Source organism: Chrysemys picta, chromosome 3 (genome assembly GCF_011386835.1).
Source record: "Chrysemys picta bellii isolate R12L10 chromosome 3, ASM1138683v2, whole genome shotgun sequence".
NCBI lineage: Eukaryota > Metazoa > Chordata > Testudines > Emydidae > Chrysemys > Chrysemys picta.
This window is the reverse complement of record NC_088793.1, coordinates 141,663,538-141,690,902: the sequence shown is the minus strand read 5'-3', so window position 1 is coordinate 141,690,902 and position 27,365 is coordinate 141,663,538. Positions and strand designations below refer to the sequence as shown.

The window sequence follows — 27,365 nt, the reverse complement described above, 5'->3', positions numbered from 1 at the left end:
TTTGGGGGGAGGGCAGAGGAACTGCACCCCCCCCCAGCTCACCTCCGCCTCCTCACCCGAGCGCGTTGCCGCTCCGCTTCTCCTCCCCTCCCTACCCAGGAGGGATAGGAGGGGAAATGCAGCACGCCTGGGGGAGGAGGTGGGGCCATGGATTTGGGGAAGGGGCGGAGTTGGGGCGGGGCCAGGGGGGCACGGGAAAATATTTTTGCTTGGGGTGGTAAAAAACTTGGAGCCGGCCCTGGCCAAAGGGAAATTCCAAAAGAGTGCCCTCATTTTGATCCTATATTTTATTTCATGATCTAAAACAGCACCAATAAGAGAGTGTGAGCTAACATAATCCATGAGCGTAATGTGTAAAAACAACTGTCTGCACCTTCTAAACTCATTAAAGCTGAAGTGAGACTAGTAATAACCTAAATAACATGAATTGTAATTGAATCATTAATCAAACTAATCATTTTTCCACCCACTTTTATAGTTTCACCTTTGTCGTATCTGGGCATTTTTTGAAAAACTGATTGTGTTTTGGGAAATGTTTGTGTGATGATTTATTATCTATTGTTTAGAGTTGTGAATGTTTGGTATTCAGATATTTTTCAGGATGTCCTCGAACAGCCCGTATTTATGATCTCCTTAACAACAGAGGGGAAAAAAGTAATCCTCCATGTATATTATCAGCTGTCATTTGGCGCTTTCCAAAATATGTCACTAAAATAATGTGAATCTGAACTCTTTATCAGGAGAGACGGATGATGGAGACGTTCCCATATCTCTTGAATATCAATGAAGACCCTCAACTCTCCGGGGTTCTCAAGCACTTCATTCAGGACGGTACTCTGTTTTATTTGCTTCATATTCTAGTATTAAGTGCTGCACGAATTTACATAGCTCGTAGGGATGCTTCTTTCTGTACCTTACAATTCATCATAACCGAATGCTGTTGTGCTAATTTATGCTCTTAAGTATCACGTTGCTCCGCCACACATACATGTAATGAAATTGTCATGGTTTTTCAGGGTCTAACCTTGTCTAAGCAGTTCTTTTCCACTGTCAAACGTGCGCCTTTTGTTTGTTAATGTGGCAAAGCTCACATAAAAGGATTCAAATTAGAGGAGTGTTTTAGGGTATTAAAATACAATAGAAACCTAACCTGTGAAAGTAATCATATCAGACTTGCTAGGTGTCAGTTACTGATAGCTGGAAATATGCCCTTGTCACTTCACAAGTTAATTTATTGATATCTGATCCAGTTTCCATCATTTGTCACCTGACTCCAGCAGTTCTTTTCCTTTGCCTACAAAACACTGCTTCTTCCGCTGGCAGCATTTTCTTTTCATGACTGCAAGGAGCTGCAGTTTGGAGGGCTGGCTCAACTAATGAGGATTAGGTAGCTCACAGACCAGTTAGGTTGTTGTGCACATGGCATTTAGTCCACAAGACTAAATATCCTCAGCGTCAGGAATAGCTCAATTTCTAAATGCTATAAAATGCCTCCATAATTATTTGTGGGTACAAAATCAGAAGCCAAGTGTGGAACCTTTTATATAAATCAGGACCCAGAATACGTTAAAAGCATTAAATATATATTTAATATTCAGATAATAGCAGTAACATGACAGGTCTCTCAGTCAAGCACAACTCATCAGATTCACAAAAAAGTTAAAATGCAAATGCAGTTATTTTAAGCGGTGAGTGTAACTGTTGTTACCCAGAGCACATCACTTATGCCAAAAAAATTTAATTCTTTCAGGTTCATGTGATGTTGGTCAGTCAGCCTCAAATGCAATAACCCTTAAAGGTTTAGGGTAAGTATACATAAATTAGTAAGAGACAAGACACAGTAGTCTGTCTTTTTTTTTTTTAACCAGAGAAATGTATATTATATTGCATATATATGAGCTGTGAGAACTTGGCTGCTGTAACATGAACCTTTTTTATGAAGAGAGGAGGAAAAATAGGCTCTTTTCAAAACTGTAACAAGTGTTAAGTTAAATTGCAATATTTAATTAAAAGTTCAGCTATTAAATTGTCATAAAGCTAAAAACTTACACAACTTCTTTAAAAATACTGATTTAGTCTTATTTTGGGGACTTTAGTCCTGATGAGCTAGAGAGACAAGGTGCATGAGGTAATGTCTTTTATTGGACCAACTTCTGTTGGTGAGAGAGACAAGCTTTTGAGCCACACAGAGCTCATGTTTTCAAGGCCATCAACCGATCCAAAACCAGCTACCTCGATGACTGCATCATAACCAAGGTAGCTGCATGCTTTTGAGACAGTGCAGCTCACAAAACACAGGACAAAACATGAGCATGAGAGACAAACTTTGTGGTTTAAAAAAAAAAAAAAAAGTCCACTAGACCTGATCTGAACAGGTTTCAATGAAGCAGCATGTAAAATGCCAACAGCACATCTACATTATACTTCTACCATTGCTAATGCCAATAGAGTTGAACTTATTTTAGCAACTGTGTGACATGTTACACAAGACCTTAAGTCGTGAGTTCTTCAGGATATTTATTTATTTGGATTTAAATAGATACACAGTAAGGCCTATCCCAGATTCTAGGTGTCCTTGCCATCAAATAAAAACGCACCTCAGACATCATTACAGATCTACAACAGCAGCACATTTTCCCCTATACAGATAGCCACCCAGTAGCAAATCACATCACAAACCGAATCAATATCTCCTCACCCAAATTCCCCAAAGAAACCCCACCGCCAGCCACTTCAGCCCTTGCCAAATGCCTGCTCAACAGTAATAGGCTTTGCAGCATGCCTTGAAGGTCTACAAATCTGGGTTATTTTGGACCAAGTTAAAGGAGTTGAATCCCAAAGTCATGGGGCCCTCCCAGAATGCCCTGGCAGCAGCATCTTCTGTTCTATTCCAAGGGAGCTTCAGCTTTGGTGCCTCTGCTGATCTCAAGTGTGGTATATGTCCTGGGGAGGAGAGGCAGTTTCTCTCAGGTTGGATGATGTGGACAGTGCCTAGCCTAGCACATTGTAGGGGCTACTGGAATACAAGTAAAAGTTTATTATCTTCAAAATTAGAATAAATGTTTTTTCAGGATTTTGAGATGGGAAATGTTTACTTTTAGTTTGATTCTTAAGAGATCCATGAACTGCAAAAAGTGTTTTTATCTTTCAGCATTTTGGACAAGCATGCTACATTCACAAATACTGAGGGCAAAGTTACCATAACGCCGCGGCAAAAGTGCAAAGTTGTTGTCAATGGTGTACCCATCACTATGAACACTAAACTGCAGCATCTGGTAAGTTTTCCTGGAGGATAAAAGAATCAGAAATGGGGATTGCAGATCAGAAAGATTCTTACAAATTCTAACCAGAAATCATTTCTGTAAGTAGAGATACCATTATAGATAATTACTGTAACTTTTTAATAAGTAGGTTAACTCAAACAGGAGTAACCGTGTGTTTTTAAAAAGAAGGTATTATAGAGAAAACAAGAGCCAATTCCTGTAATCCTTACTTGCCTGACTAATCTCTGTCCGGAATATATCACTAGTGATTTTCATGTTGAGTAAAGATTACTTGTAGGATTGGGACTTGAGGTATTCTAGGGACAATACATTTTAGATGAGTACCTGCCTCTTTTAAAAATACATAGCTCTTCTTTGAGTGGCTCTGCATATTCCTATTCATGGGTACCGCGCCACCTTGTGGTACTTTGCAGTAGAACCCTCTTCAAGCAGTGTCCGCTAGAGCAGTGGTTCTCAACCAGGGATCCAGGGCTCCCTGGCCGGCCGCGAGTAGGTTTCAGAGGGTCCTCCAAGCATGGCCAGTGTTAGACTAGCTGGGGCCCAGGGCAGAAAGCCGAAGCACCACCGCATGGGGCTGAAGTCTGGGGCCCTGCCACCTGGGGCTGAAGCCCAACCCTGACCAATGTAGCTTTGTGGGGGCCCCTGTGGCATGGGACCCCAGGCAATTACCCTGCCCTAACACCAGCCCTAGCTTTCCTGTGCAGAAAACTAGTTACTGTGGCACAGGTGGGCCATGGAATTTTAATAGCATGTTGGGGTGGGGGGCTCAGAAAGAAAAAGGTTGAGAACCCCTGAGCTAGAGTGCTCTCACACTCTACCCCCTCCCCTCAGTGACCTGACACACAGAGGGTGAGGCTATGTGGAGTGGACCACCCTCTCCACCTCGGTTCCTTCCCAACTGCATGCCAGAACAGATGTGAACCCTTCCTGTCTCTTCAACGCCGGGGTCCTGTTTTCTTCCTCTCAACCTCTGGTCCAGGTAACACATTGTGGGCTGCATATGTGGCCCACAATGAGAAATAGGTTGAGAGCCACTGGCCTAAATGAATTTACTGTAAGGTTGGTGCACAACTGGTTGGAAAACCATACTCAGAGTAGTTATCAGTGGTTCACTGTCAGGCTGGAAGGGCATATTGAGTAGGGTCCCACAGGGATCTGTCCTGGGTCCAGTTCTATTCAATATCTTCATAAATGATTTGGATAATGGCATAGAGAGTATACTTATAACATTTATGGATGATACTAAGATGGGAGAGGGTTGCAAGTGCTTTGGAGGACAGGATTAGAATGCAAAATGACCTTGACAAACTGGAGAAATGGTCTGAATTAAATAGGATGAAATTCAGTAAGGACAAATGCAAAGGACTACCCTTGGGATGGAATAATCACTTGCATGAATACAAAATGGGAGATGACTGCCTAGAAATATGCAGAACCACTCAAAGAAGAAATGAAAGTTACTTACCTGTAACCAGAGTTCTTCAAAATGCCTCTGGATATTCACTTCCCACCCTCCTTCCCCTCTCTGTCAGAGTCCCTGTGATTGTGTATTTGGCTTTGCACTGGAAGGAACTGAGGTGGGTACCAGGCTCTACCCCGTATAGTCTCGCCCTCAGTGCATTGGGACACCGAGGGGAAGAGCTGGGGCACGAAAGTGCTCAAGCTGACACTGCTAGAAGAGGGTTCTACTGCAGGGCAGCACATACCATAAGTAACGATGCAAAGCCCATCTTGAACTCTAGTTATAGGTAAGTAGCCTTCATTTACTATTGAAGCTTAAGTTAAAAGAATGTCCTTAACCTTAGTATGTTTAGTACAGACCTGAATGTTACACCACTACTGTTTAATGTTGCATGTCTGATTCCTGGGGGCATTCTGCACTAAAAAATTAAAAATTCTGCACACAATATTTTAAAGTTCTGCTAAATTCTGCAAATTTTATTTTTCAAAATAACACTACATAATTATGCACATTTCTTCAGTCCCTTCACCTTCCTTATGGGATAGCAGACGGCATATCAGTTTGCAGATAAAGTGCTAAAAAGAGAGTACTTTAAGTGAGAAACATCACATCCTTGAGTTTAACCAGCACCATGTACTTTAATCTTCAGGATCGTGTTATTTTGGGATCAAACAGTGCTTACCTTTATGTTGGATTTCCTGCAGAACGCACCAATGAGGATCTGATCAGATATGATTACGATTTCTTTCAGTCAGAGCTGGCAGCAGCAGAGGGCTTCAGTGTAGATAAACTTGGTAAGCATTACTGCTTGTGTACTGAGCTAACATAGTTCTGTGAGGTGACTGGGGGTGTGATAAGAGTACTTCTAAATCTACCTTTCCTTTTTGCAGCTAGACTGTAATACTTAATGTGGGCTGATGCTGCACAGTGCCTCAAGGGAAAGATGAGACCCTACCAAGCACATTTTACCTACCCAAATTCTTCTATTTTGTAAATGTTTTACATTTTAGATTTTTAAAAGTTATTCCAATACACAGAGAAAACTAATTCATTCATTAAAACAATATTTATTACGCATGTTTTGTCTCCAGTACCCATGTACATGTTTTTAAAACCTAACACCTATAGCATTAGTGTATATTTGGGTATTTATACTGTACTGTTGTGAAGAAACAAAAAATGTTCTGAGTTTTTGCATAGTCTCTCAGAATAAGTTAATTGATTTCCTGTCATGTCTCCCAAAATTCTCTCTCATTTCAAGCAAACGTCAATTTATTACTCACCAGGATTTCCCATGTTATCTCAAAAGTAATTGAAGTATGTATTTATTTTTTTTTTTTTTTTAAATCAAACTTTCCCTGTAAGCAGCAATCACCAGCTTCTAAGGCCTGGTCTACACCTAAAACTTAGGTCGACCTAGCTTATGTCACTCAGGGCTGTGAAAAATTTCACACCCTATAGGTTATAGTTAGGTTGACCTCGCACTCACTATAGACTGAGTTCTGTTGACCTAGCGACCACCTGGTGGAGGTGGAGTCTTACATGGAAAAACCCCTTCCTTCAATGTAGGAATCAACTATGCTACATTAGCACAGCTGCAGTGCAGACATGGCATAAGAAATTAGATCAGTTTATTTTTAATAACATAAACACCCCAGACTAGAAGTCCACACAAGATTGCTTGCTGAGAGGTCAAGATTGTCAAGTGAGCAATCCATGATGTGTGTTCTTCTATAGCTTTCTTCCAGAAGGCTTTGTGTGGGCAGGAGCACCAGAAGTGCTCTACCTTTCCCCTTGCTCCACTACTCCTCCAGCAATCAGCTGCACTTAGTTTTGATAAACTGTTTCAGTTCTTACTGAGTCGGGTACCACTGGTACAAAACTTGATAGTAACTTTCTTATATTATTACCGAAATGGAATTATTCCCTGGTCTTCTCCAAATAGCTCCCACTGCTCATCTAAAATTTGCTCTTCCTCTTCTTGCTCCCACTTTCTTATATAGTTACATTTGTCTCACAGTGCATCTAGGGCTTGGTCTACACTACCCCCCTAATTCGAACTAAGGTACGCAACTTCAGCTACGTGAATAACGTAGCTGAAGTCGAAGTACCTTAGTTCAAACTTACCTTGGTCCACACTCGGCAGGCAGGCTCCCCCGTCGACTCCGCGGTACTCCTCTCGCCGAGCTGGAGTACCGCAGTCGACGGCAAGCACTTCCGGGTTCGACTTATCGCGTCCAGACTAGACGCGATAAGTCGAACCCAGAACTTCGATTTCCAGCCGTCGAACTAGCTGGTAAGTGTAGCCAAGGCCTAGGAGATTACACTGCAAAAGGTCTTTCCTTAAAATGAAATTTTCGTCCTCTTTTTTTTTTTTTTTTTTTACTTAACACTTTTTCTTGTTCAGTCCCAAATGTTTGGTTTGTGGATATTAGAACAGAGAAATCCTGAGAAGCACTTGTAAATGTAGGAATTTACCATTCTTAAAGAAATGGCTCCCTGTGGTTTCAGTCAAATACACTGGTGTACATGACTCCATGTGCTAAACTGTTGTCAGGTTGCTGTCTGTTATTGAACAGCTGCTATGTTTCACATGTGAGGTGGCTCCTTTCCAGAGAAAAGTGTAGTGATTCCATACAGTTGTAAAATTCTTTGGGAGATAAGTATATTAATACTATACTACTATCACTGCCTCTCTCCAACAGATAATAAACCACAAATATTTCTGAACAGTAATACCTATAAAATTTAGGGAAGCTGGAAAACTGTACCCAACTCCATGGCCAAATTTTGCCAATCTTCATAATGGGCTGAACCAAATCTCCAGATCCAAACATACATCCAGACTTCTTGTTTAAAATCTAAATCCTAGGTCCAGACTTTTTATTGTTCAGTGTGACTAATCTCTAGCAAGAACATGAGGACCAACTGACTGGTGAATGGCCCTGCCATTGATACCATATCAAATTTTGAGTACCTATTAAAATATGTAAAAGTTTCTGGGGAATATTGCATGCATACATATATACATATACCTGTATATAGCTGGTAGTATTTGCCATCCATAAGTAACTGTAGTTTAAACTCTTCCTGAAAATGGATTGTCTTCCTCTGTTTAACATTGAATGTTGCATTTCTTAAAGGAATTGTCAATAATAAGGATGGCAAACCAGATCCTAGTGTTCTTGCAGTATTCCATGATTATATCAAGCTAATGCCTTTGGTTGCAGAAGCAAATCAGATGAGTGAGGAGTTGAAAAAGGTAAGCAGCAGTATACACTTTTCCTCCCCAGCTACTGTAGTTTTCTTTTAAACTAATATATTAGCCTTTGGAACACTGCAGACAAATAGTGTGAGTTTTTTAGCACTTTCACCCCACCAGTGTTCTGTTCTTTCCTCTTTCTCCCATCTTCCTAGCTCTCTGACAGGCAGGGGAGAGTGTTAAGCTACATTTGTTTTTTCTGTCAATCTCTGTGCTCAGTAAAGCCTTTTCGAATACAGTTTGCATGCAGGATATTAGAGAAAATAAAGTTTTGTGCTGTATAACCTGGATAAGCAATTACTAAGGAGGGGATTAGAAAACTAAGTGCAAGTATTTGGGAAAAGAATTGTTTAGGTTGTGTAAGGAGGTAACGGTTAGAGTAATGACATGAAATTTAGCAAGGAAAAATTTAGACTGGATATAAAGAATTCCACACTGCCTCTGCTGATCCATCACTACTCAGAAGCTTCATCACAGCACACTTGAATAAAGTAAGCAGCCTGAGCCTTGGTTCATTCCTCAAGTTTAGTAAAGTACCATGTTGTCTCTCCACTCTCCAATAGTCCTTCCTTATCTATAGCAATTCACTGTCTGTCTGTAGATATCCTTGCGGTGACCAGCACCAATGGCAGCTTGGCCATGATTTTCACTGAGTGAAATCTCACTGTCGCTGGGGGATTAAGTGCCAAAGCAGGCAAGCTTTACATTTAGCATTGGAGTAGTCTATTAGGTTTTTTTTTTTTTTTCTTCTTCCATCAAGTGAGGGACCTAGAAGCTCCGGAGCCTCCCTCTGGTTATTAGAGGAGTGAGGGAAAGCTATTTTATTAGGCTTTCCATTTGAATACTAGCATCTGAGAGGGGACAAATGTTTGTACCCAAGATTAAGGGCCTATGACGGTGAGGTTGGGGGGAGAGGGTCATCAAAAGGAAGGAACTTGAGCTAGTTGGATGACTCGTTGGAAGGTCAAAACCCACTCCTTTGTTAGTACCAGATTTCTCTCTAGTGGTGACAATGACTCATGTGCTACACTCTAAAAGGAGGATCTAAAATGGCTACCTGCAGTACACAGCAGAGTGGCAGTAAGTGATGAGGATGAGGAGGTGTCTTCAACATCTGGATAAATTTCTAAAGTTGGAGATGCCGCAGTTCCCCTGGGAAGGGGAACTAAACTTCCAGATGTTGAGAGTTAACCCATTGTTAGAATGTCTCTAACTTCTGTCTCCCGTAAATGTATTTGAGATATGCTACCCAATAAAACTTCTAATAGTAATCCTTCAATATATTAGCCCTTTGTTGCACCATATTGTGACATAGTCTCATGAAGGTTAGCTAAATCCGCACTTGGATACTAATGTTCTATGTTATATTCTCTTGAGAAACATTCTTTTTTCCTTCACAGGAGCTCAGGTTGGAATTGAAAGTGAAAAATCTAGCATCATCTGACTCCAGAGGTTATGATCTGCAAAAGGAAGTAATAGTAAAAGTGACTAACAGAATGACTAACCAGGTAAAGAAGCTGAGCCATTAATCATAGTCTTGTGCTGGTAGCAGAGTTCACTGGAGAGCATCAATAAGATGCAAGCTACACATGACATTTACTGTAATGTAAGCTACAATAAGCTCTGTTCTCCCTCTGTCACAAACAAGGAGCTTTCTCAGCCCCCCTACTGCTTTTTCTCTTATTTGTACACTCACATAACTTCTCCCACCCCTACACAGTGTCCCTGGATCTTCTTCGAGTGATTGCACACATCCATTCCGATTTAGCACCCTGAGAACAGATGTCGGAGATTTTTCCCCTGGTGGTATGCCTAGGCTCGGCACCGGCACCCCCATAGTGCCGGTGTAAGGGGCTCCCGCTTAGCCTGCACTCCTCAGTTCCTCCTTACCGCCCGTGCGGCTGTTGGAACTTCCCCCCCTTTGCCTTGAGCAAAGTGCTTTTAGTGCTGTTCCTTCATTGTCAATAGTTTCATAGGGTAGTAGTTCTAGTAATTTAGTTAGTTATAGGTTAGACCATGACACCTCTCCATACTCTCTCCGTCCCTCCCCTGGTACTGGGGCATGCCTCTGGCGCCGAGGTTTAAACAGGTTGTGTTGCTTTCTACTTGCCTTTAAAAACATCTTGTTTCTCTGCATGTGGAATGATGGGATCACAGAAGTGTTATATTTAAACGCTAGAAAGGTATCCAGAGTGTGTGTATCACTGTAGATACTAAAGAGCTGAATTGGTGCACTTAACTGTAGGTCCTCTTTCTCTTACTGGTGTTCATCCTATGGGCTGCACATAGTCACTAGTAAAGCTAACTGAAGAATCTGGCAAATCTGAGTGCACCAAAGTGAGAACCCCATGACTACGGCCCTACAAATTTCATGGCCATGAAAAACACTTCACGGGACATGAAATAAGATCTTTTCCATGAAATCCCATGTCCCCTGTTCCTAGGAGTGCCCCAGCAAAGGGGGCTCCTAGCTCCGGCTGCACAGTTGTTCGGGACGGGGAGACCAGACCTGTCCCACCTCCAGGATGCTCTCTGGGACTGGGCAGCAACCCAAAGGTTCCTGCAGCTGGAGGAGACTTGTGGAGTTGTGTCCAATCTTCCCTGTGCTGCTGGGAGCGCCCCAGCAAAAGGGGCTCCTAGCTCCGGCTGGGCAGGGGAGGGACAGGACTTGTACATCTCCTGTACAGCTGCTTGGGGGATGGGGGGGGAGAGACCAGACCCACCTCTGGGTGCCTTGTCCTGCTGCAGGACGCTCTCTGGGACTGGGAAGCAGCCCCAGAAGTTCCGGTAGTTGGAGGAGGCTTGTGGAGTTGAATCGGATCTTCCCTGTGCTTCTGGGAGCCCTAGCTGCTAGTCCGGGCAGGGCTTGGGCAGGACAGGACTTGCTCTTTCCCTTCAGGGCTGCTCTTGGGTATCTCCCTCGGCTGCAGATAGCTCCAGACCTCCTCCTCCTCCACTCGCTTCCTGTCCCCTCCCCCCTCTTTGTAGCTGCCTGGGGAGGGGACATTGTACAGAGAACTGCCCCCCTTCCTCTTGCAGTTATTCTCCTATTTCAATAAAAATAGAAAGAAAGGTGAGGTACTTGACAATTTTTTGATTGACACTTTACAGCAGCAAATCACACTCAGGGCTCAACTCACTGACTGGTAGATGTGGACATTGGATAGGTTTTGTAGCGTAGTGATCTCAATTGACTGCCTACCAGAAGACACGTGGAATTACTGTAAAATGAGTGTGCAAAGTAAATCAGAAACCTCAAAAATGATTACTGCAGCGGATCGTGTGAAAGAATTTGGAAGCCAAATTCTACATGTCAGCGGTAACAAACTATTTTGTACAAGCTGCAGTGTTTCATTGGATCACACATGTCGGGCAATGGGTCAGTGCCACTTAAACTCGGAAACCCATCAAAGCAAAAAGAGGGCTGCATGACCCCGCTAGAACAGCTATAACAAAAAGTTTTAAAAAAACAATGATTTCTTCTCTTTTTAAGAAGCCGACAGAGAGCTCTGAGACCGGTTATTTAGCTAGACTGGAACTTGTAGCTGCGTTTGCAAGTGCTAATATAGCACTGGAAAAACTTGATCTCCCAAAGCTGTATGAGTTCATTCAACAGAATGTACAAAATGCCAGTTGCTTACCAAGTGCGAATAAGCTACGACAGAACTACCTTCCAAAGGTTTTTGCTACACATTTTGAGGAGATAAAGTCTCAAATTAATTCAAGTGAGTCTTTTGCAATTATTTTGAATGAGTCTACAGATGAGCAAGACAACTATGTACTGCATGTTCTGTTTGATTTTATTTCTGACAAGGCTGAAGATGTACAGATAGGAAAACTAACAGTGCCCACCGACTGCATCTATTTGGATGCTGTTGACACTACAGTTTCTCAAGCGGTAATTAAAACCGTTTCAAAATACAGTGTGAACTTTGACAAAGTATCTGTTTTCATAAGGAACAATGCAACTTACATGACGAAATCTTTAAAATGGGTTCTACAAGGTCTAGTGTCAATTGCTGTCCATATTGCATGTAATTTCTCTTGTCAGTGAGCTGTGGAGATGTGTTTGGTAAAGTTGATAACTGGTCAGCTACATTAAAAGATCTTTTAACACTGCCCTAGCCGCAGACTTTGATACAGGCAGCACATTGCAAACACGACTGAAATGACTGAAAGTCAGGAACAAAAAATTGCACTTCCCCCAGAGCCAGAATTACTTGTTGGAATTCCCGGTTTTGGCCTGTATAATACCATGCAGCTCACCTGAAGTACTACTCTGAGTTTGTCTCAGAAGAGCTGACACTGAAAACACAGGTTTTAACAGAACTGTCAACCCTTCTAAATGGTGATCAGCTGAATGAGGAAGTTCAGTTTGTTGCTAAAAATGCCACAGGACTCATGGACTTAATCACTTGGTTTGAATCTTGACATGTCAGAACCACCCAGGGTACCACAAAGTAATGGACTTGCTGTTCTGGGCTGGAGCACAGTCAAACAAAAACCACTCTGACAATGCTGAGTTAAATGCCAGTGCTCAGCAGGTGTGTTTTGCATGGCAAAGAAGCTCAGACAATACTACTGCTATGGGGAAGAGTCAAGCGATGTAGCAAAAACGTCTAAAATGTTTCAACAACCTGCAGCAAGGTTCTTAAAAGCAGTGTATATTTTTGATCCTGCACAAATGCACCTGTTGCTGGTGGATTTCAGCTCACTTCATGCAGCTCCTGGCTTTGATAAGAATTATAGGCTGGAGATGCCTGCCTACAAAAATATTGTGAAAGAAGCAGACTGTAGTTTGCCTGTGCTGCAGTTTTGGAACTCAGTGGAAGGCACAATCCCCCATCTTGCAAGGCTGGCCCGGCGCTGTCTGACAATTCCAACCAACTTCGTGGATGCAAAGAGAGCAGTGTCTAAACACAGACAGGTGTGTTCAGCATAGGGACAGGAAATGAAGAAAGACACAGTTGCTGGATGCTCCAGGCTGACATTCAATTAATGACATTTGAAACCAGAACTCTTTTTTTCACGTGTTTTTGTTAACTTGAGGGAATGGTTCATGCATTTGAGGCTACCAATTGAGATCACTACCCTACAAAACTCTCTGATGCCCATATCTGCCAATCAGGGAGTTGAGCCTTGGGTGGTGTTTGCTGCTGTAAAGCATCAATCAATAAAAATCCGGTCACATTCACATGACCTTTCTTTATCTTACTGAAACAAGCTAATAATTGCATCTGGAAATGGGTGGGAGGGAAAGTGCATCCTGTACCTCTCCCCCCTGCCGCTGCGGAGCGATGGGAGCAAGAAGTGAGTTGGGGGGTGGGGTACGGAGCTTTCTGCAGAAGTACCCAAGAGCAGCCGCGCAAAGGAAGAGAGAGTCTTGTCCCTCCCAAGCCAGCCAGGACTAGCAGCTAGGAGCCCCTGGCTGGGGCATTCCCAGCAGCATGGGGGAGATCAGACCCATGTCCACCTCTGGGAACCTGCTGCGGCTGCAGGAAGCTCTGTGGTTGCTTCCTTCAGAGTCCAGCTCTGAAGGCAGCACAGAAGTGAGGGTGGCAATCCCATGACCTCCCTACAACCGCTTTGTGACCACCCCCTATCCCTCTTTGGCTCAGGACCCCCACGGTTACAACACCATGACGTTTCAGATTTAAACAGCTGAAAATGTGAAATTTACCAATTTTCAAATCCTATGGCTGTGAAATTGATCATAATGGACTGTGGATTTGGTAGGGCCCTACCCATGACCAGTCATTGTATCATCTTTCCTATGCACCTCTAGGTGTGGGTGTGGTCTAAGGCCAAGTTCATCAACAGGAAATTCCTAATGGAGGAGGTTTACCAGCATTTTTTAGATGGAGAGGATGCGTATGTGGGCCAAGACCATGACCCATTCTGGGATCCTGTTGAGGTCATTCATTTAGGATCTGCTCACATTTGGCTTCAGTCACTTGCTTACTGCATGAAGCTGGAAGAACAAACAGAAGTTCTGAACTCTGAAGGAATGGAGGAAGCTATTCTACTTATAAATATAGCTCCATGTTCCAGTGATGGAAGGTAAAGGTTTGCCTTTTCCTTATTTGAACTAGTTCCTATCTATGATCACTTTAAAAAAAGAAATCCAATTCAGGAATTTCACAGGGTGATATGTCTGGTAGGAGATGGAGGCTAAACACATGGAGGAAAATATAAAGGCCATGTGAAATTCGAACAGGTTTGCACAGGTATAAACAGGAGCAGATTTGACCCAAAGACATTAGCACATGGGGAAAATATGCCAGGTGACAATACTGTTGATGTCCAGGTCCGTCCTGATCTCCCTGGGTGCTACAATGACAGCTGCTCAGCCCTTAGGAAGGTGAAGTCCCTTGAGTTGTTACCAGGGTCCTACCCAAGCTAAGTAAAAGAACCACACTGATGAACTCTAGAGGGAGCTGCTACCAGACTTCTTTGCCAGATGGAGATGGGTTGTGCAAGGAAGGGCCTTACTGGGAGACTTTAAAATTGAAAATATGTGAAGTTTTGTTCGATCTTCTAGGAAAGAGGAACAAAGCGTATAATGAATAACTACCCATTATCTTCTGTCACACTTTACCAGCTACTGAATAACGATTACAAAGCACCCTAAATACATGAGGTAGTATGCCACTGAGCTCAGCTGTCTCGGAAATGTTTAGGTGGGGAAGCTTTGGAGGCAGTAGTAGTGTGTGGGAGAAGGCACTGGTGATGCTCCAGATAAAACAGGTTTGAGGGAATAAAGAGACAATAAACACAAACGTTTTGCACCAGTGGTTCTCAAGCTGTGATGTGTGTAGCTCTGCTCTGTAAGAAGCAGAGCTGGTTTTACCACAGAGGTGACGCTTTAGTCAGTTTTCAATCAGTGACACTTCTGGGTAGTTGTAGGTCAAGGACAGTAAGGGTTTCCAAAAAATCATGTGACCAACTAAATTTAAAGCCCCGCCCCATGAACGGCAGCTTTGTCTGATGTTTGAAGTTTATTTGTAAGCAAATTTGCCATCACCATAACTGAAGGTTGTTAAACACACGGAAGGCCAGACCAAACCACAAATTGACCTGGAATGCTTAGAGTAGTGGGAGCAGCAGGTGATGATCCTTTCTAGACTGGGGAAGAAGTAGTGTTTTAAAAAAGAAAAATTGTGTTGGTAATATGTTTTAATTAGCACGATTTTAAAAACCACTTAGCCCCGAGTGTAGACCTTGACCAGCTAACACAGTTGTAAAGACATTAAACCCTGTCTACACTAGATATCAAGTTATGTTTATATTCCAGGGCCAGTAAGGGGAAAAGAGAGTCAGTATTAATGCAGAATCTTACTTCCAGGGCTTGTCTACTTGGGAAGTTAGTGCACAGCAAGTTAAGGTGTGAATTTACAGCCACTAATTACTCTAACTCCCCATGTGGGCTCTCTTAGGGCCTATCTACACTTACATTTTATAGTGTGAAAAATCACCCCCTGAGCACAGCAAGTCTGAGCGCCTTAAAGCGCTAGTGTAGACAGGCTCCGAGCACTGGGAGCCACACTCCCAGCGCTCGGAGCTAATCCTTCGTGGAGGTGGATTAACAAGAGCGTGGGAGAACTCTCTCCCAGGGCTCGCGTGCGACCACACCCGCACTCCAAAGCACTGCTGCAGGAGCATTCCTGCGGCAGCCTCCCACGGCAGCGCTTTGAAGTTTCCGGTGTAGACATACCCTTACTCTTACAAAGTGCCTTTGTGTGCTTTAGTTTACTACACTTCAAAGTGTACTAACCTAACTTGTCTGCTTTCATGGTTCAGCCTCGCTTTGTACCACCCGAAAGCTCTATAGCTTGATATGGTTGGGGTTAAACAAATACCTTTTAGTTTAGTTGTAATCCACTGAATTAGGGAACTTGTTTGTAAAGACAGAGTGGAAAAATATTTTTGGAAGGTGTTTGTGTGCTCATTTCTCCTCCCTGCCTCTATACTTTCTGCTTTTTTGGTCTATTCTGTGTCTGTCTTTCAAGGATCTTGTTGCACTTCCCTTCTCCCTCTCCTTTTCTCCTAATCCCTGTCTCTCTCACTCCTTCAGAGGATACCAGGCCTATCTCCTAATCTTGTCTTGGAGTTCCAGAAGCAAAGGAAATGATCTAGATTTGTAATATACAGTCCCTTCCAAATGGTTTCCTTTCCTGTCATAGGTGGTTACCAGAATATTTGTGTGTAAACAGCTGTCCTCTCCTCTGTTCCTCCTCACTGACCTGATTCGTTCACTAATGTCACTGTCATATATTTGCTGTGAAAGCTGAGCCAGATTTGACATGTTATATCCTGATTCCTACATTTTTAGAGCCTTTGGAGAGGATGATATGGTCATTGACCCTTTGGAATTGCTGGGAAGAAGAATTGATTTCCAGATTCACATCTTACAGTGCCTTGGAGTCAAATGGCTTAGAGAAGTCACCGAACGGGGCATTCAGATAGGGTGAGAGGTTTCATTAATTCACTGCTTCCTTCACAGTATGTTCAGTTGGATTCATTGGCGAAAGCAAGAGCAGTTTCATAGTTATCCTAACAGAAGTTTCCAAATTGCATGAGCTACTATCATCTGTTAGATCTCTAAGCTGCAGGATCTACTAAATGTCACAGGCTCAAAATCTCAGCTGTCCTCTTAAAGGACATGTTAATAGGAGCAAGCCCTGCCTTGAACAGGAATATTTGAACTCATTTGCTCCAAACAAAGGTGAATTTCCTCAGTGAATGGGAGCAAAACACCTTTGTGGAGTGGTGGGAGTTGGGAGGACAGAAAGCTTTAAGCTTCGTAATACAAAATAAAATCTTGTATCATTAAAGCTGTTTAAGCAAATGCATTTTTAGACAGTGACAAAATGTTCAGTGACAAACTGCTACAGTCAACAAAATAAACCCTGAAAATGAATCAAGTGAAGTAATAATTTCACATAACGTGGTTGGTGTGTGCCTGCACAAAGAGTTCTATTCAAGAAGAGGGAACAGCTGACCTCAAAATGTTGCCATAATTCTTTTGTTCGCATTTTCTTTGTTCAAATAGCTGACCTTTTCAAATACTGAACTGGCAGTTATTTACATTTTATGTTAATGTTTCATTCCCCTAGGTACAGAGTTTATGATCTTCCACACTCTCTATACACAAAACCTGTCTGGAAAAACATGAATGCTAAGATTGAAGAGACAGTCCACTTCTCAGCCCTAAATGCATCCCACGAATTTTTAAATTATTTACAAAAAAATGCTTTAATTGTTGACTTGTGGGGGCTTCAAGGTATTTCTTTACAATATTTCTTTTTAATTTGCATAGTTCTTCATGGCTGCGGGTTGTAAATAGCTATAATATGGTTTGATTCTTACTTTTCAAATATAAAACTGCCTGATGGCAAGACAGAGCATGCTCACTTATATTACTGTGACGCTTTAATTCAATATTAGTCCAGTATTTAAATACTGAAAGACTGATGAGAATTTGCTTGCCGTAACCGTCTTAGAATGAATGTGTCAACCTAGCCTAGAAGGATCCAATCATTTACATCATTTGATGCTAAAAGCAGCCTCTGTTAAATAGCTCTGTGACATCTCAAATTTAAGAATCTTATTGCTTTAGAAACATTAATGAAATAAGTTTCACAAGACCCCTGTGAGGTAGATGAGCATCATTACCCTCATTTTACAAGTGAGAGCACTGAAGTACAGAGAGGCTAAGTAACTTGCCCCAGGCCATACACCAAATCATTGTCAGAGGTGAGAAACATATTGTTTAGTCCTAGATTAGACATTAGTCCTTCCTACTCTTCAGGGTGGGAGGAACAGCGTCTGTAGTGTGACTGCATGAATACCACAGCTTGTAAATACCAATATTCACTTTCATGAGAGTTAGTGATTTTTTTCCAGCAAACACTTGCCAGGACGCGGGCGTCAACCCATCAGACTGGTTTGCCGGCTACAAGTAAAAGTAGAAACGTGCTCTGGTACTATTGTTAAGAGCATCCATGTTCTTACATTATTGTTTAGCATTCATATGGACAGAGTGACCGTTTCCTGACTGTGTTAGGGAATATATTATATGCTAGGTTTTTATCTAGGCCTAGTGTTATAATCTAAGACAAAGTTACTGTTCCCTAGCATGGCCAGTAAGTTGTTCAGACCATACTAAAAATAGAAGATGATTGGACATGGATGCCAATAGTCACAGAAATGAGCAGTGCTTGTATGTAGTGCTTTTTGCAGTGTGATTGGGTCCTAAATCTTGGAGGTTTGAGTGCTTAGATTGCACTGCTATCTCAGGTATAATAGATCGGGTCTGGACATCGTGCAGGTGCTGTGGCATTACTTATTACTAAGGCTGCGATTTAGTCATGGATTCTGTGACTTCCAAAGACCTCCGTGACTTCAGCCAACACTGGCTGGGAGCGGCAGACGGATCCACTGCCGCTCCCGGCCACCGCGGGCGACAAGGGGGATCCCTGCTGCTCCCAGCCACCGCAGGGGGCCCTGGGAGCTCCACCTGCAGCTGCCCAGGCTCCTCATTTTGTCATGGATATTTTTAGTAAAAGTGAGGAACAGGTCACAGGCTTCCATGAATTTTTCATGAATGTCCCTTCACAGTCATCTGTGGCTCCAGACTAACTGGCTTTCTATTTTTCAATGGCAGAAAGGATGACAAAAGGGCAGAGAAGAGGATGGGTAACAAGAGAGGGGAATGAAAGTTCATAACATTTTTTTTTTTTTTTTTTTTTTTTTTTTTGAAAAAATCTTTACTGTTCTTGTGACATTTTGGGGACTACACAGACCGGTAACCTTGAGGGCCTATGTTTTGTGCAGTTTCCTGGCACCAGTAGCCATCCCACAAGCCTTTCACCAGCCTAGTTACTCTTTGGAGGATAACCCCAACAGCCTTTCCAGTCCCAAATCTCCCCAAATACATCTTCCTTGTCAAAAAACCATCCCCAGAGTGACATAAGTTACACTGACATAAGCGCTCATGTGCACAGCGCTATGTCAACGAGAGAACTTCTCCCAGTGACATAGCTTCCGCTGCTTACAGAGGTGGTTTTATTACGCCAATGGGAGAGGGCATCTTCCCCAGATGTGCTGCAGTGGCGTAGCCATATCAGTACAGCTGTGCTGCTGCAGCACTGTATGTATAGACACAGCCTAAAAATCTGTAGGTTTACAGCCCGGTATCCCATGTATTTAGAACTCTAACATAGCTAATTGTGAAATTGGTGTCTAAAATTTTAGGTGTTTAATTGTTGATGTGTGTGTTTAAAAGAATCAAACAGATGATGTGAGATTTGTTATACAAATGTTATATGTTGGAGGCAGGTTTGAGAAAATGGAGATTACTGGTGTAAGTTCAGAGAGACGTGTCAGAGCTTAGAGCGAAGTTATTTTTATTTCTCCCTAAATATTTCAATTGATGTACAACACAAATACAGTAGTGACGGAGTGTGACAACAGTCTTAACTGGGCTCTCTTTCCCACAATGCAGAGGGGTGCGCTGAATTGGACTACTCCCTACAAGACATGGTCACAAATGAGGGCGCCATTATAGTTGATAATCCAAAAACTGTGATTGCAAAGGATATTGGTCTGGTGAGTCCACTTAAATTATTAGTAACATTCTTTGGTAAAATCAGTGGATCTGATGAACCTGCAAGTTTTTACTTCCCTGAGGGCTTGTCTACACTTGTACAGTGACAGCGGCACTGCTGTAGCACTTCGGCTTAGACGCTAACTGCACTGACAGGGAGTTGGAAAAATCCACGTCCCTGAGCAACGTAGTTAAGCTGACCTAATTTTTTTTTTTTTAGTGTAGAGCAGGTCTGAGTAGTTATTTATGCAGGTAGTGCTTTGACCTTAATGGGACTACTCCAGTGATTCAAGATTGCAGGATGGGGCCCAGGAAGTAGGCAGTATTTCATGTGAGGCAGTAATCCATATGTACAGCACAGAATCACTGTCCTAGATAACGCATCTTGTCCACTCATGAGTTTTATCAAACAGCTACAGTACACAGCCTTCTAGCTGCTGACCTGCTTCAGACATTGCTTTAGAAAGCACCACTGTTACATAGTTTAGCTACAACTAATTCTTAATCTGGGATACATTAGTAGACTCTTTTAATGACAATGGCCATGGGGCTGACAGCTTGGGCTGTCAGCCTCAGGGCGGGGGGCTCCAGCAGTCAGGGTCCCACAATGCCCCACATAGCTGTCGGTGGAAGCGCTCCTGGTGAGGATGTGCACCATCGACAGAGGGCGTGTAGTGTGGACATGAACCCCGGCAGTAATTGCTGCGGTGGCTGTATGTCGACCTAACTTCGGTCAACTTAATTTTGTAGGGAAGACAAGGCCTCCGATTTTGTTTATAGTGAAAACAAGAATTTTATTTAACAAAAAACAGAGATTCGAATGAGAGCAAGCACAAATATTGGAAACAAATTATTACATATAAAATAAAATCATAACATGCATTCTAGAACCTAAACTTAACTCATAAACTTCATTAGACAAGAAAATGTCTGATCTCACTCAAAGTTCTCCTCCCAGCCTTTAGCAACAAGTCTGGCTGTGATTCAAAGCTGGTAGGATAGTAGCTAGGGTCACCATTCGGTATCTCATGTACTTGCTGTACCTTTTGAGACCTCAGAGATCAAGAACAGATCCCACTCCTCTCTTGGATTTGCGAATCAGGAAATACCATGAGTAGAATCCTTGTCCTTAGGCATGGACTTATATCTTCCTTGCCACGATCTCTCATTAGCTGCTGTTCTACAAGAGAGTTATGGACCAGATGAGATTAGAGCAGTCTTTGCGGGTTTTAACAGTGCTTCGTTTATAGGGAGGATTGCAGAATGTCCTCCAGCTTGTGGGTATGTTCCTGCACAAACTCAGGTTGAAGCCATTCACTTCAGGAAATCCTGATGCAACTTAAAATCCTCAGCCCCTGGAAAGGAAGAGTCCAGTGCTGCAGTCTCATTCGGTGTCAGGGAGATGAAAGAAGCGGAGCCATTGGAACCTCCTAAGGTAGCACAGGTCCCTGCACAAGTGGCTGAGGCTGAACCTGCTCTGAGGAAGCAGCCTCCATCTGAGTCTGTAATATAGGTGGCTGAGGAGGGGGATACCACAGACTGGTTGGATGACCTTGCCTTGGAGTGTGCTGAGGATTGGGAATTTTCAGATCAAGGAATGACCCCCGGATTCCAAGGAGGCCATTGGTGATAGGCCAGTAGGCACTGGTCCACGAGTCCCTACTGTCCCTACTGCGGAAGCAGTGCCAATCTCAATACTGATTGTGATCCATAGGAGGTCTTGACAATCTACGATAATGATGCCTCAAAGCCAAGGTACAGGAGGAGAATGTCACTGAGCTCAATCCTGACAAACCCCCAAGTCGTTCGAAGGCAATGGGGGAGCCACCGCAGGTGGAGCAAGCAAACATCCAGCCTCATCTGATGCCCAATACCCAGTTGCATCAGTACCAAGGCAGATACAGAAGTCAATGCCTTGAGGACTGGGGAATCGCACTCCCACTTGGTACCAAAACAGAAGACAACACTGAAGGCTGGGTTGTTACTGATCTTCTAGACATGGTCTGCCCTGCAGTCCTCATTGGTACTGAAGATAGTAATTGTGCCAAAGGGCCCCTTTGTACCAATAAGGAGGTCAACCTTGGCTGCCCACTCTGAGCCTTATACGATACAGATGATGGTGCAGACAGTTGAGACAAATCTGCAATCAATCCTGGCAGCACTGAGGACTACACAGAAGTCATCCCATCAGCTGAATGCTCCTGAATAACTGGGGAGTCAGGAACAGAGAGGCAAGGCAAGTCTGATACTGCCTACTATGGCAATAGTGTGGGAAGAACTAGGGCTGATGTCATCGGTACTGGACTCAACGGGCATCCCATGGACGGTACCGGAGTTTGTTACAGTTTCCAATTGATGCCACCTCAGTACCATGCTCCAGCTCCATCCTGTGTACCAGAAGAATCACTGGATCAGTCTGCACTCCTGGAAGAGGAGGCAGAATCTTCTTGAGCTCTGGAGTGGTTGCAGTCCATTTTGTGAGGCCTTTTCCTTGGAGGACCAGAGGAAGGAGAATGATCCTGTCTCCCTCCTGGGGAAGGCACCAGAGTCTGGCTGAGGAACATCCGCTCACTTCGGTTCTGAACTTGTCTGAGTGGCCGGACAGTCCTGGAGGTCCCCGGCATTGTAGGGGTCTCATGGCCTGCTCCATAAGGTGCTGCTTGAAGTGCAAGTCCCTTACCACCTGTGTTTTTTCTCTTGATTGATGAGCAGATGGAGCACATTTCTTTAATGTGCACTTCTCCCAAGCACCGCAGGCACCATGTGGAGGGTCATATTGGGAATGAACAATGTTAAAACTCTGGAGAAGGTATTGCACCAGGAAAACAATCTATCCTAACTAATTACTAGCACTAAACCTAAGGTAGTACTAAGCTAAATAACTTTCCACTATGTACAACAAAATCTGAGATAGAAAAGCATGGGGTAGATACCACACAGAATGCTCTGATTCCAGCTCCAGGGGATGAGAAAGAACAGGGGAGGGACATTGGGGAGGCACTACCCTTAAATAGCCGAAGAAGGGGAAAGGGCTACAGAGCGCGAGTGCCACTCCTACAGGTGCTGCTAGGCAAAGTTCTCCAGCTTCAGTGTGCTGGGCTTGTGCACGTCTGCTTCGATGTGCTGAGTGGATTACATGTCTGCAACCCATCAAAGAACAAATCCCAGCTGCAATTTCCTCATCTTTCCCAATGTGGCAGTGAACCCCTTGTCCTCTTCTCCAGTTGGCACTTTCTAAGGTGTTCCTGGATCTTATTAAATACATCACAGGGGCTTTCAACATATCATTGGAGGTGGTGCAAGGGAAATCACAAACTGCTGGGCATTTTGCACCTTGCCATGCCTATAAATCAGGGGCTGCTGGAGCCTGACAAAGACCATGGCAGACTCCAGCATAGATTCTAGCTATATCCAAGCATGTAGACAGGCCAAGTCTCTGCCAAGGGCTTGGAATACATTTATTCTCACCCAGTACCAGAATCTCTTGTAGCAACTGTCCAGGAAAAGTCCAAACCACAAGGGCCCCCTCAAATCAACACATAGGAGAAAGACCCCCAAAAGTTGGATGTACATCAACATAAAGCTTATTAGTCACCCAGCCTCCAGATGTAAGTAGCTAATTACCAAACCTTTCTCACAAAACGTATTTACACTGGGTCATGTTGTCTCAAATTATGGACAGGGTTACTCCTGAACATAGGAATGAGTTAAAATCTATATTGAATGAGGAGCAGCTGATAACTTGTACTTCCCTACAAACAGCACTTGACACGTCTGATACGGTGGCACGCACCATGGCTACATCTGTGGCAATGAAGAGATCGTCCTAGTTCCAGGTATTGAGAGTGCCCAGGGAGGTCCACGTCACCCTTGAGGACCTTCCCTTTGAAGGCAATTCACTTTTTGATTCAAAGACTGATGAGACACTCCATTCATGAAAGGTCTCCAGGGCTACCCTGCAGTCCCATGACCTGTACGTTCCAGAAGGAAACAAGCATGACCTCAGAATTCCTACAGGCAGCGTAGCACCCTTCTGAACACTACTATTAGCAATCTCAGAGGACATTGGAGCAGTTGAGAATCTGGTCTGACTCTTCTTTACACTTTGCTAACACTTTTGTGTAGCCTGTTATGCTAATAAAAATCTCATTGAAATGAACTGGTTGCAAAATAGTTATTTTAACTCGTCATTTATGATCATTTCAACTGGAGAAATTAACAGTTTGAGTTACATTTTAAAGAAAATGAATGACCACTTGAATAATAATAAATACCTAGCTCTTACATATCACTTCTCATCAGCTCTCAAAGCACTTTAGAAAGAGGTCAGCATCATTATCCATAGAGTGTTAGTAAATGAAAGGCAAGTGAGCGTCCCTGTAGATCAAGTAACAGAACTGTAAATCATACAGGTGCTTTGCTGTACACAGACCTGTTCTTTATTTTCTGCTGTCAATTAATTTGAATGTATTTAGGACGGCACATTGTTTTCCAATAAGAGCATTTGCTATCTTGCTTCCTCTGGATCATTTAATGCAGGACCTGCAGCACCTGATTTTCTAAAAAGGTCAATTGGTGTCACATAGTCCCTAATTAGTTAAAAAACAAACCACTGAAGTTCCTATTTAAATGCTTCTCTTTCTACCTTTCATACTGTAGTCACTCTTAGATAGCCAGTATTTCTGTACACACTTGCAAAAGACAGTCTTTATCCTGTTAAGATCTGGTCTAATTTCTCTTGGTCAAATGACACTGATTTTTAAAAATAATCTTGCATTGAAAGAGAGTGAACGGCTGAATCAAAGAGTGGTGATTAAGATTTTGTATGGGCAGATATGGTGCGACTGTAAAATTTGTACATGGGCCCTACATATCATAGTGGTACCACATCAAGCAAAGAATAAATATTAATATGCTATGGCATTTCTGATCAGTGGATTGAAGTATAAATTGCTCCTCAAACTTAGTTTGCACAATAGTGTGAACAGTGTGTGTGTGGTACATAACTGCTTCCATGCGGGGGAGGTCATGATTCCATTAAAACCTTACATCCATCTGTAGAAGGCCTTGATAGCTAAAAATCCATCTTGGTATTGATACCTTAATGTTTTCTTTTATAGAGCACAACTAATCAGATATCTGATCTTTACCTGAAGCTGCTGAAGTTGGAAGAGGAGACTGAGCTTCTCCGAGATATTAACAGAGCTTTAAGGGAAGAAAATGTATTTCTTAAAGATAAACTGAAGAAAGGGGAGCCAGGACACCATGAAAGTCAGTGCAAAACACACATCATGCCATAAAATTACATGCTTCTGTTATGGTTCAGGTGTACTGTGGTTAGAGCCTCTTGGAACAGCTGGTGCTGAGAGTTTGTTTATATGCCACTGAACTTTATTCTCTCGTTAGAGAAAAAAAATACGGATGAAATTTCATCACTTTCATCTAATGACAATATAAAAATGCAGAACAAAATATTTTGTCTCTGTCAGTCTAGGTTTTATTTTATTAGTAACTAATAAAATCCCTCCTGTTTTGCATTCTAGGTAAGAAATTAAGGTCCCCTAATAAAAGGGCAATTAAGATGATCAAACAGCCTCTCTCATCAAAGGAAGCTGACCAGATGTGCAACCATCGGACCAGCTATGATGCTGATTTTGCTAAAGCTCTTAAGGTCTTCTACCAAAACATGAACATAGTGAGAGGGCAATTCCTGAAGCTGAAGCACAGCAAACCCCCCGTATGTATGATTTTTATGCAGTTTTCAAAAATGAGAACCAGGACTCTTTTATGACTTAAAACCATTGTGTATACCTTGCTCTGACTACCTAAGAATGAAGATACAACTGATCTTGTCCTTTGCTGCTGTTCCCTTCCTATATTTGTACTGGAACCAACTTCCTGTCCTCCATGGGTTTTGTGTGGCTGTACTATCAATATCAAAGTCCACAAAGTGTAGATATCTTATAACATGCTGGGTATTCTAACAGTGTAAAGACATGCGCTGTTCATGCTTCAAATGCAAGGAGCTAAGCACTTACTTGTCTAATGGAAAATTAGTGTTTTATCCCAGCCAGCAGTACGGAAGGATGTCAATACCTTAGGCTCACAAGTCTTATTCTTGAGAAAAGAAGACGGGCGGGACCTGATAAGACTTCAAATATGTTAAGGGCTGTTATAAAAAGAACTGTGATCAGTTGTTGGTAGGACAAAAAGCAATGGGCTTAATCTGCAGCAAGGGAGATTTAGGAAAAACTTTTAACTATGAGGGTAGTTAAGCTCTGGAATAGGATTCCAAAGGAATCCCCATCATTGAAGGTTTTTAAGAACAGGTTGGACAAATGCCTGTCAGGGATGGTCTAGGTTTTCTTGATCCTGCCTCAGCACAAGGGCTGGACTTGATGACCTCTCAAGGTCCCTTCCAAACCTACATTTCTATGATGTTGTTCATAAGAAAGGACATGCACCAGTTTCTAGTTCTAGCTGCTAGAAAGAGGCCTGTGCAGAAAAATCTCCATGGTGTGGTTTTTCTGGCTTGTTTCACTAAAGCCTCATTACATCCCCCGAGTACCCTAATTGTGGAAGAAAAATATTTCTACATGGAAAAACTCCAAAATGGGTCAGTCCCCTATTAAAAGTCAGTCTCTTTGATTGTGTGGCATAACACTGCTGTTAGACTATAGCTGATAGCCTGGAGGCTACTTGAAAACGGGCTTTTTTGCATCTTGTCTTTTATGCTGTTTCTGTAAATGGCAGCTGCTACCAACAGTGATTGCCTGGTGCTTCTAGGCTTCCCTGACCTGCTCCTCCTGTCCCTCAAGGCCACAACTGCTGTTACTGCTCACTCGCCCAAGCTCCACTCAAGGGCCCACAACCCCCAGCTCCTTGCCAACCACAGGTTTGTAGCTGTCTGTCTTTGCCTACAGTAATGCTTAGATGCAGTGTGCATTCCCTCAGGCTGCTACCAATCTGCTCAGTTAACCTTGTTTGGTTGCTCCTTCTCAGTCCTTCATAACTAGTTGTGTACATCACATCTTGCCCACAACTTCAATAGCAACTATAGGGTTCTCTGTAGGTAAATGGGGGAGGGGAATATGATTTCTGTGTTATCACAAGGTTGAAGACAGAGATAGGTAGATCGCTACTTGCTCTGGCCTCTCAGGCTCTGTCTACACTGCATACCTTACAGCAGCTTAATCAAGATTCAGGGCTACTCTAGGTGTGAGTAAGGAAACCCATTTAACTTCGTTGTGACTCAGTAATTATTCATTTTACATGTACTGTACTTCAGCACAACATTAGGAGTAAAACAGGGATGACCTGAAATGGGTAAGAGGGGGTTGGGGCCTTTTTTGCTACTTTGATTTTTTTTTTTTTTTGGCTCATATTTACATTAAAAAATAGACTGTTAAGGACTTTAGTTGTTGAGGATGGAAAGGTGCATCAGATTGTTTTTTCAAATCTGAACTGAGGAAAAATCTTTGTCTTCCTCTGGTTGTAGGTCTTTAGCATTAAATAGTCATTAAGAAAAAAAATTAAACTATTGAAAGAAAAATTTCCTTTTTTTGTATTGAATGTTGTAACTTCCATCACCCATAGTGTCTTACGGGGTAGACAAGATCTGAATTTCTAATGTAAGAAATCTTTTAGACCTTTGTTATATGTTATGAAGCAAGAACACTAGACTCTAAGAGGACAAAACACAGGTAGCAACTACCAGCCTATTACAAGTTCAACTCCTTGCAAATCACT

At 42.7% G+C, this 27,365-nt stretch overlaps 1 protein-coding gene across 1 annotated transcript in view; it reads left to right on the top strand.

Moving 5' to 3' along the window:
- Positions 1-25,543, top strand: part of LOC101940000 (kinesin-like protein KIF28) — a 47,375-nt gene extending 21,832 nt beyond the window's left edge. Inside the window, exons 11-22 of the mRNA XM_065589980.1 lie at positions 741-831; positions 1,751-1,805; positions 3,152-3,275; positions 5,396-5,540; positions 7,890-8,008; positions 9,409-9,516; positions 13,794-14,068; positions 16,341-16,475; positions 17,125-17,291; positions 19,515-19,618; positions 24,737-24,887; positions 25,160-25,543. Of these exons, the coding sequence (XP_065446052.1) occupies positions 741-831; positions 1,751-1,805; positions 3,152-3,275; positions 5,396-5,540; positions 7,890-8,008; positions 9,409-9,516; positions 13,794-14,068; positions 16,341-16,475; positions 17,125-17,291; positions 19,515-19,618; positions 24,737-24,887; positions 25,160-25,407 (1,722 nt within the window). The 3' untranslated portion in view covers positions 25,408-25,543. The remainder of the gene's footprint in view (positions 1-740; positions 832-1,750; positions 1,806-3,151; positions 3,276-5,395; positions 5,541-7,889; positions 8,009-9,408; positions 9,517-13,793; positions 14,069-16,340; positions 16,476-17,124; positions 17,292-19,514; positions 19,619-24,736; positions 24,888-25,159) is intronic.
- The last annotated feature ends 1,822 nt before the right edge of the window (positions 25,544-27,365 follow it).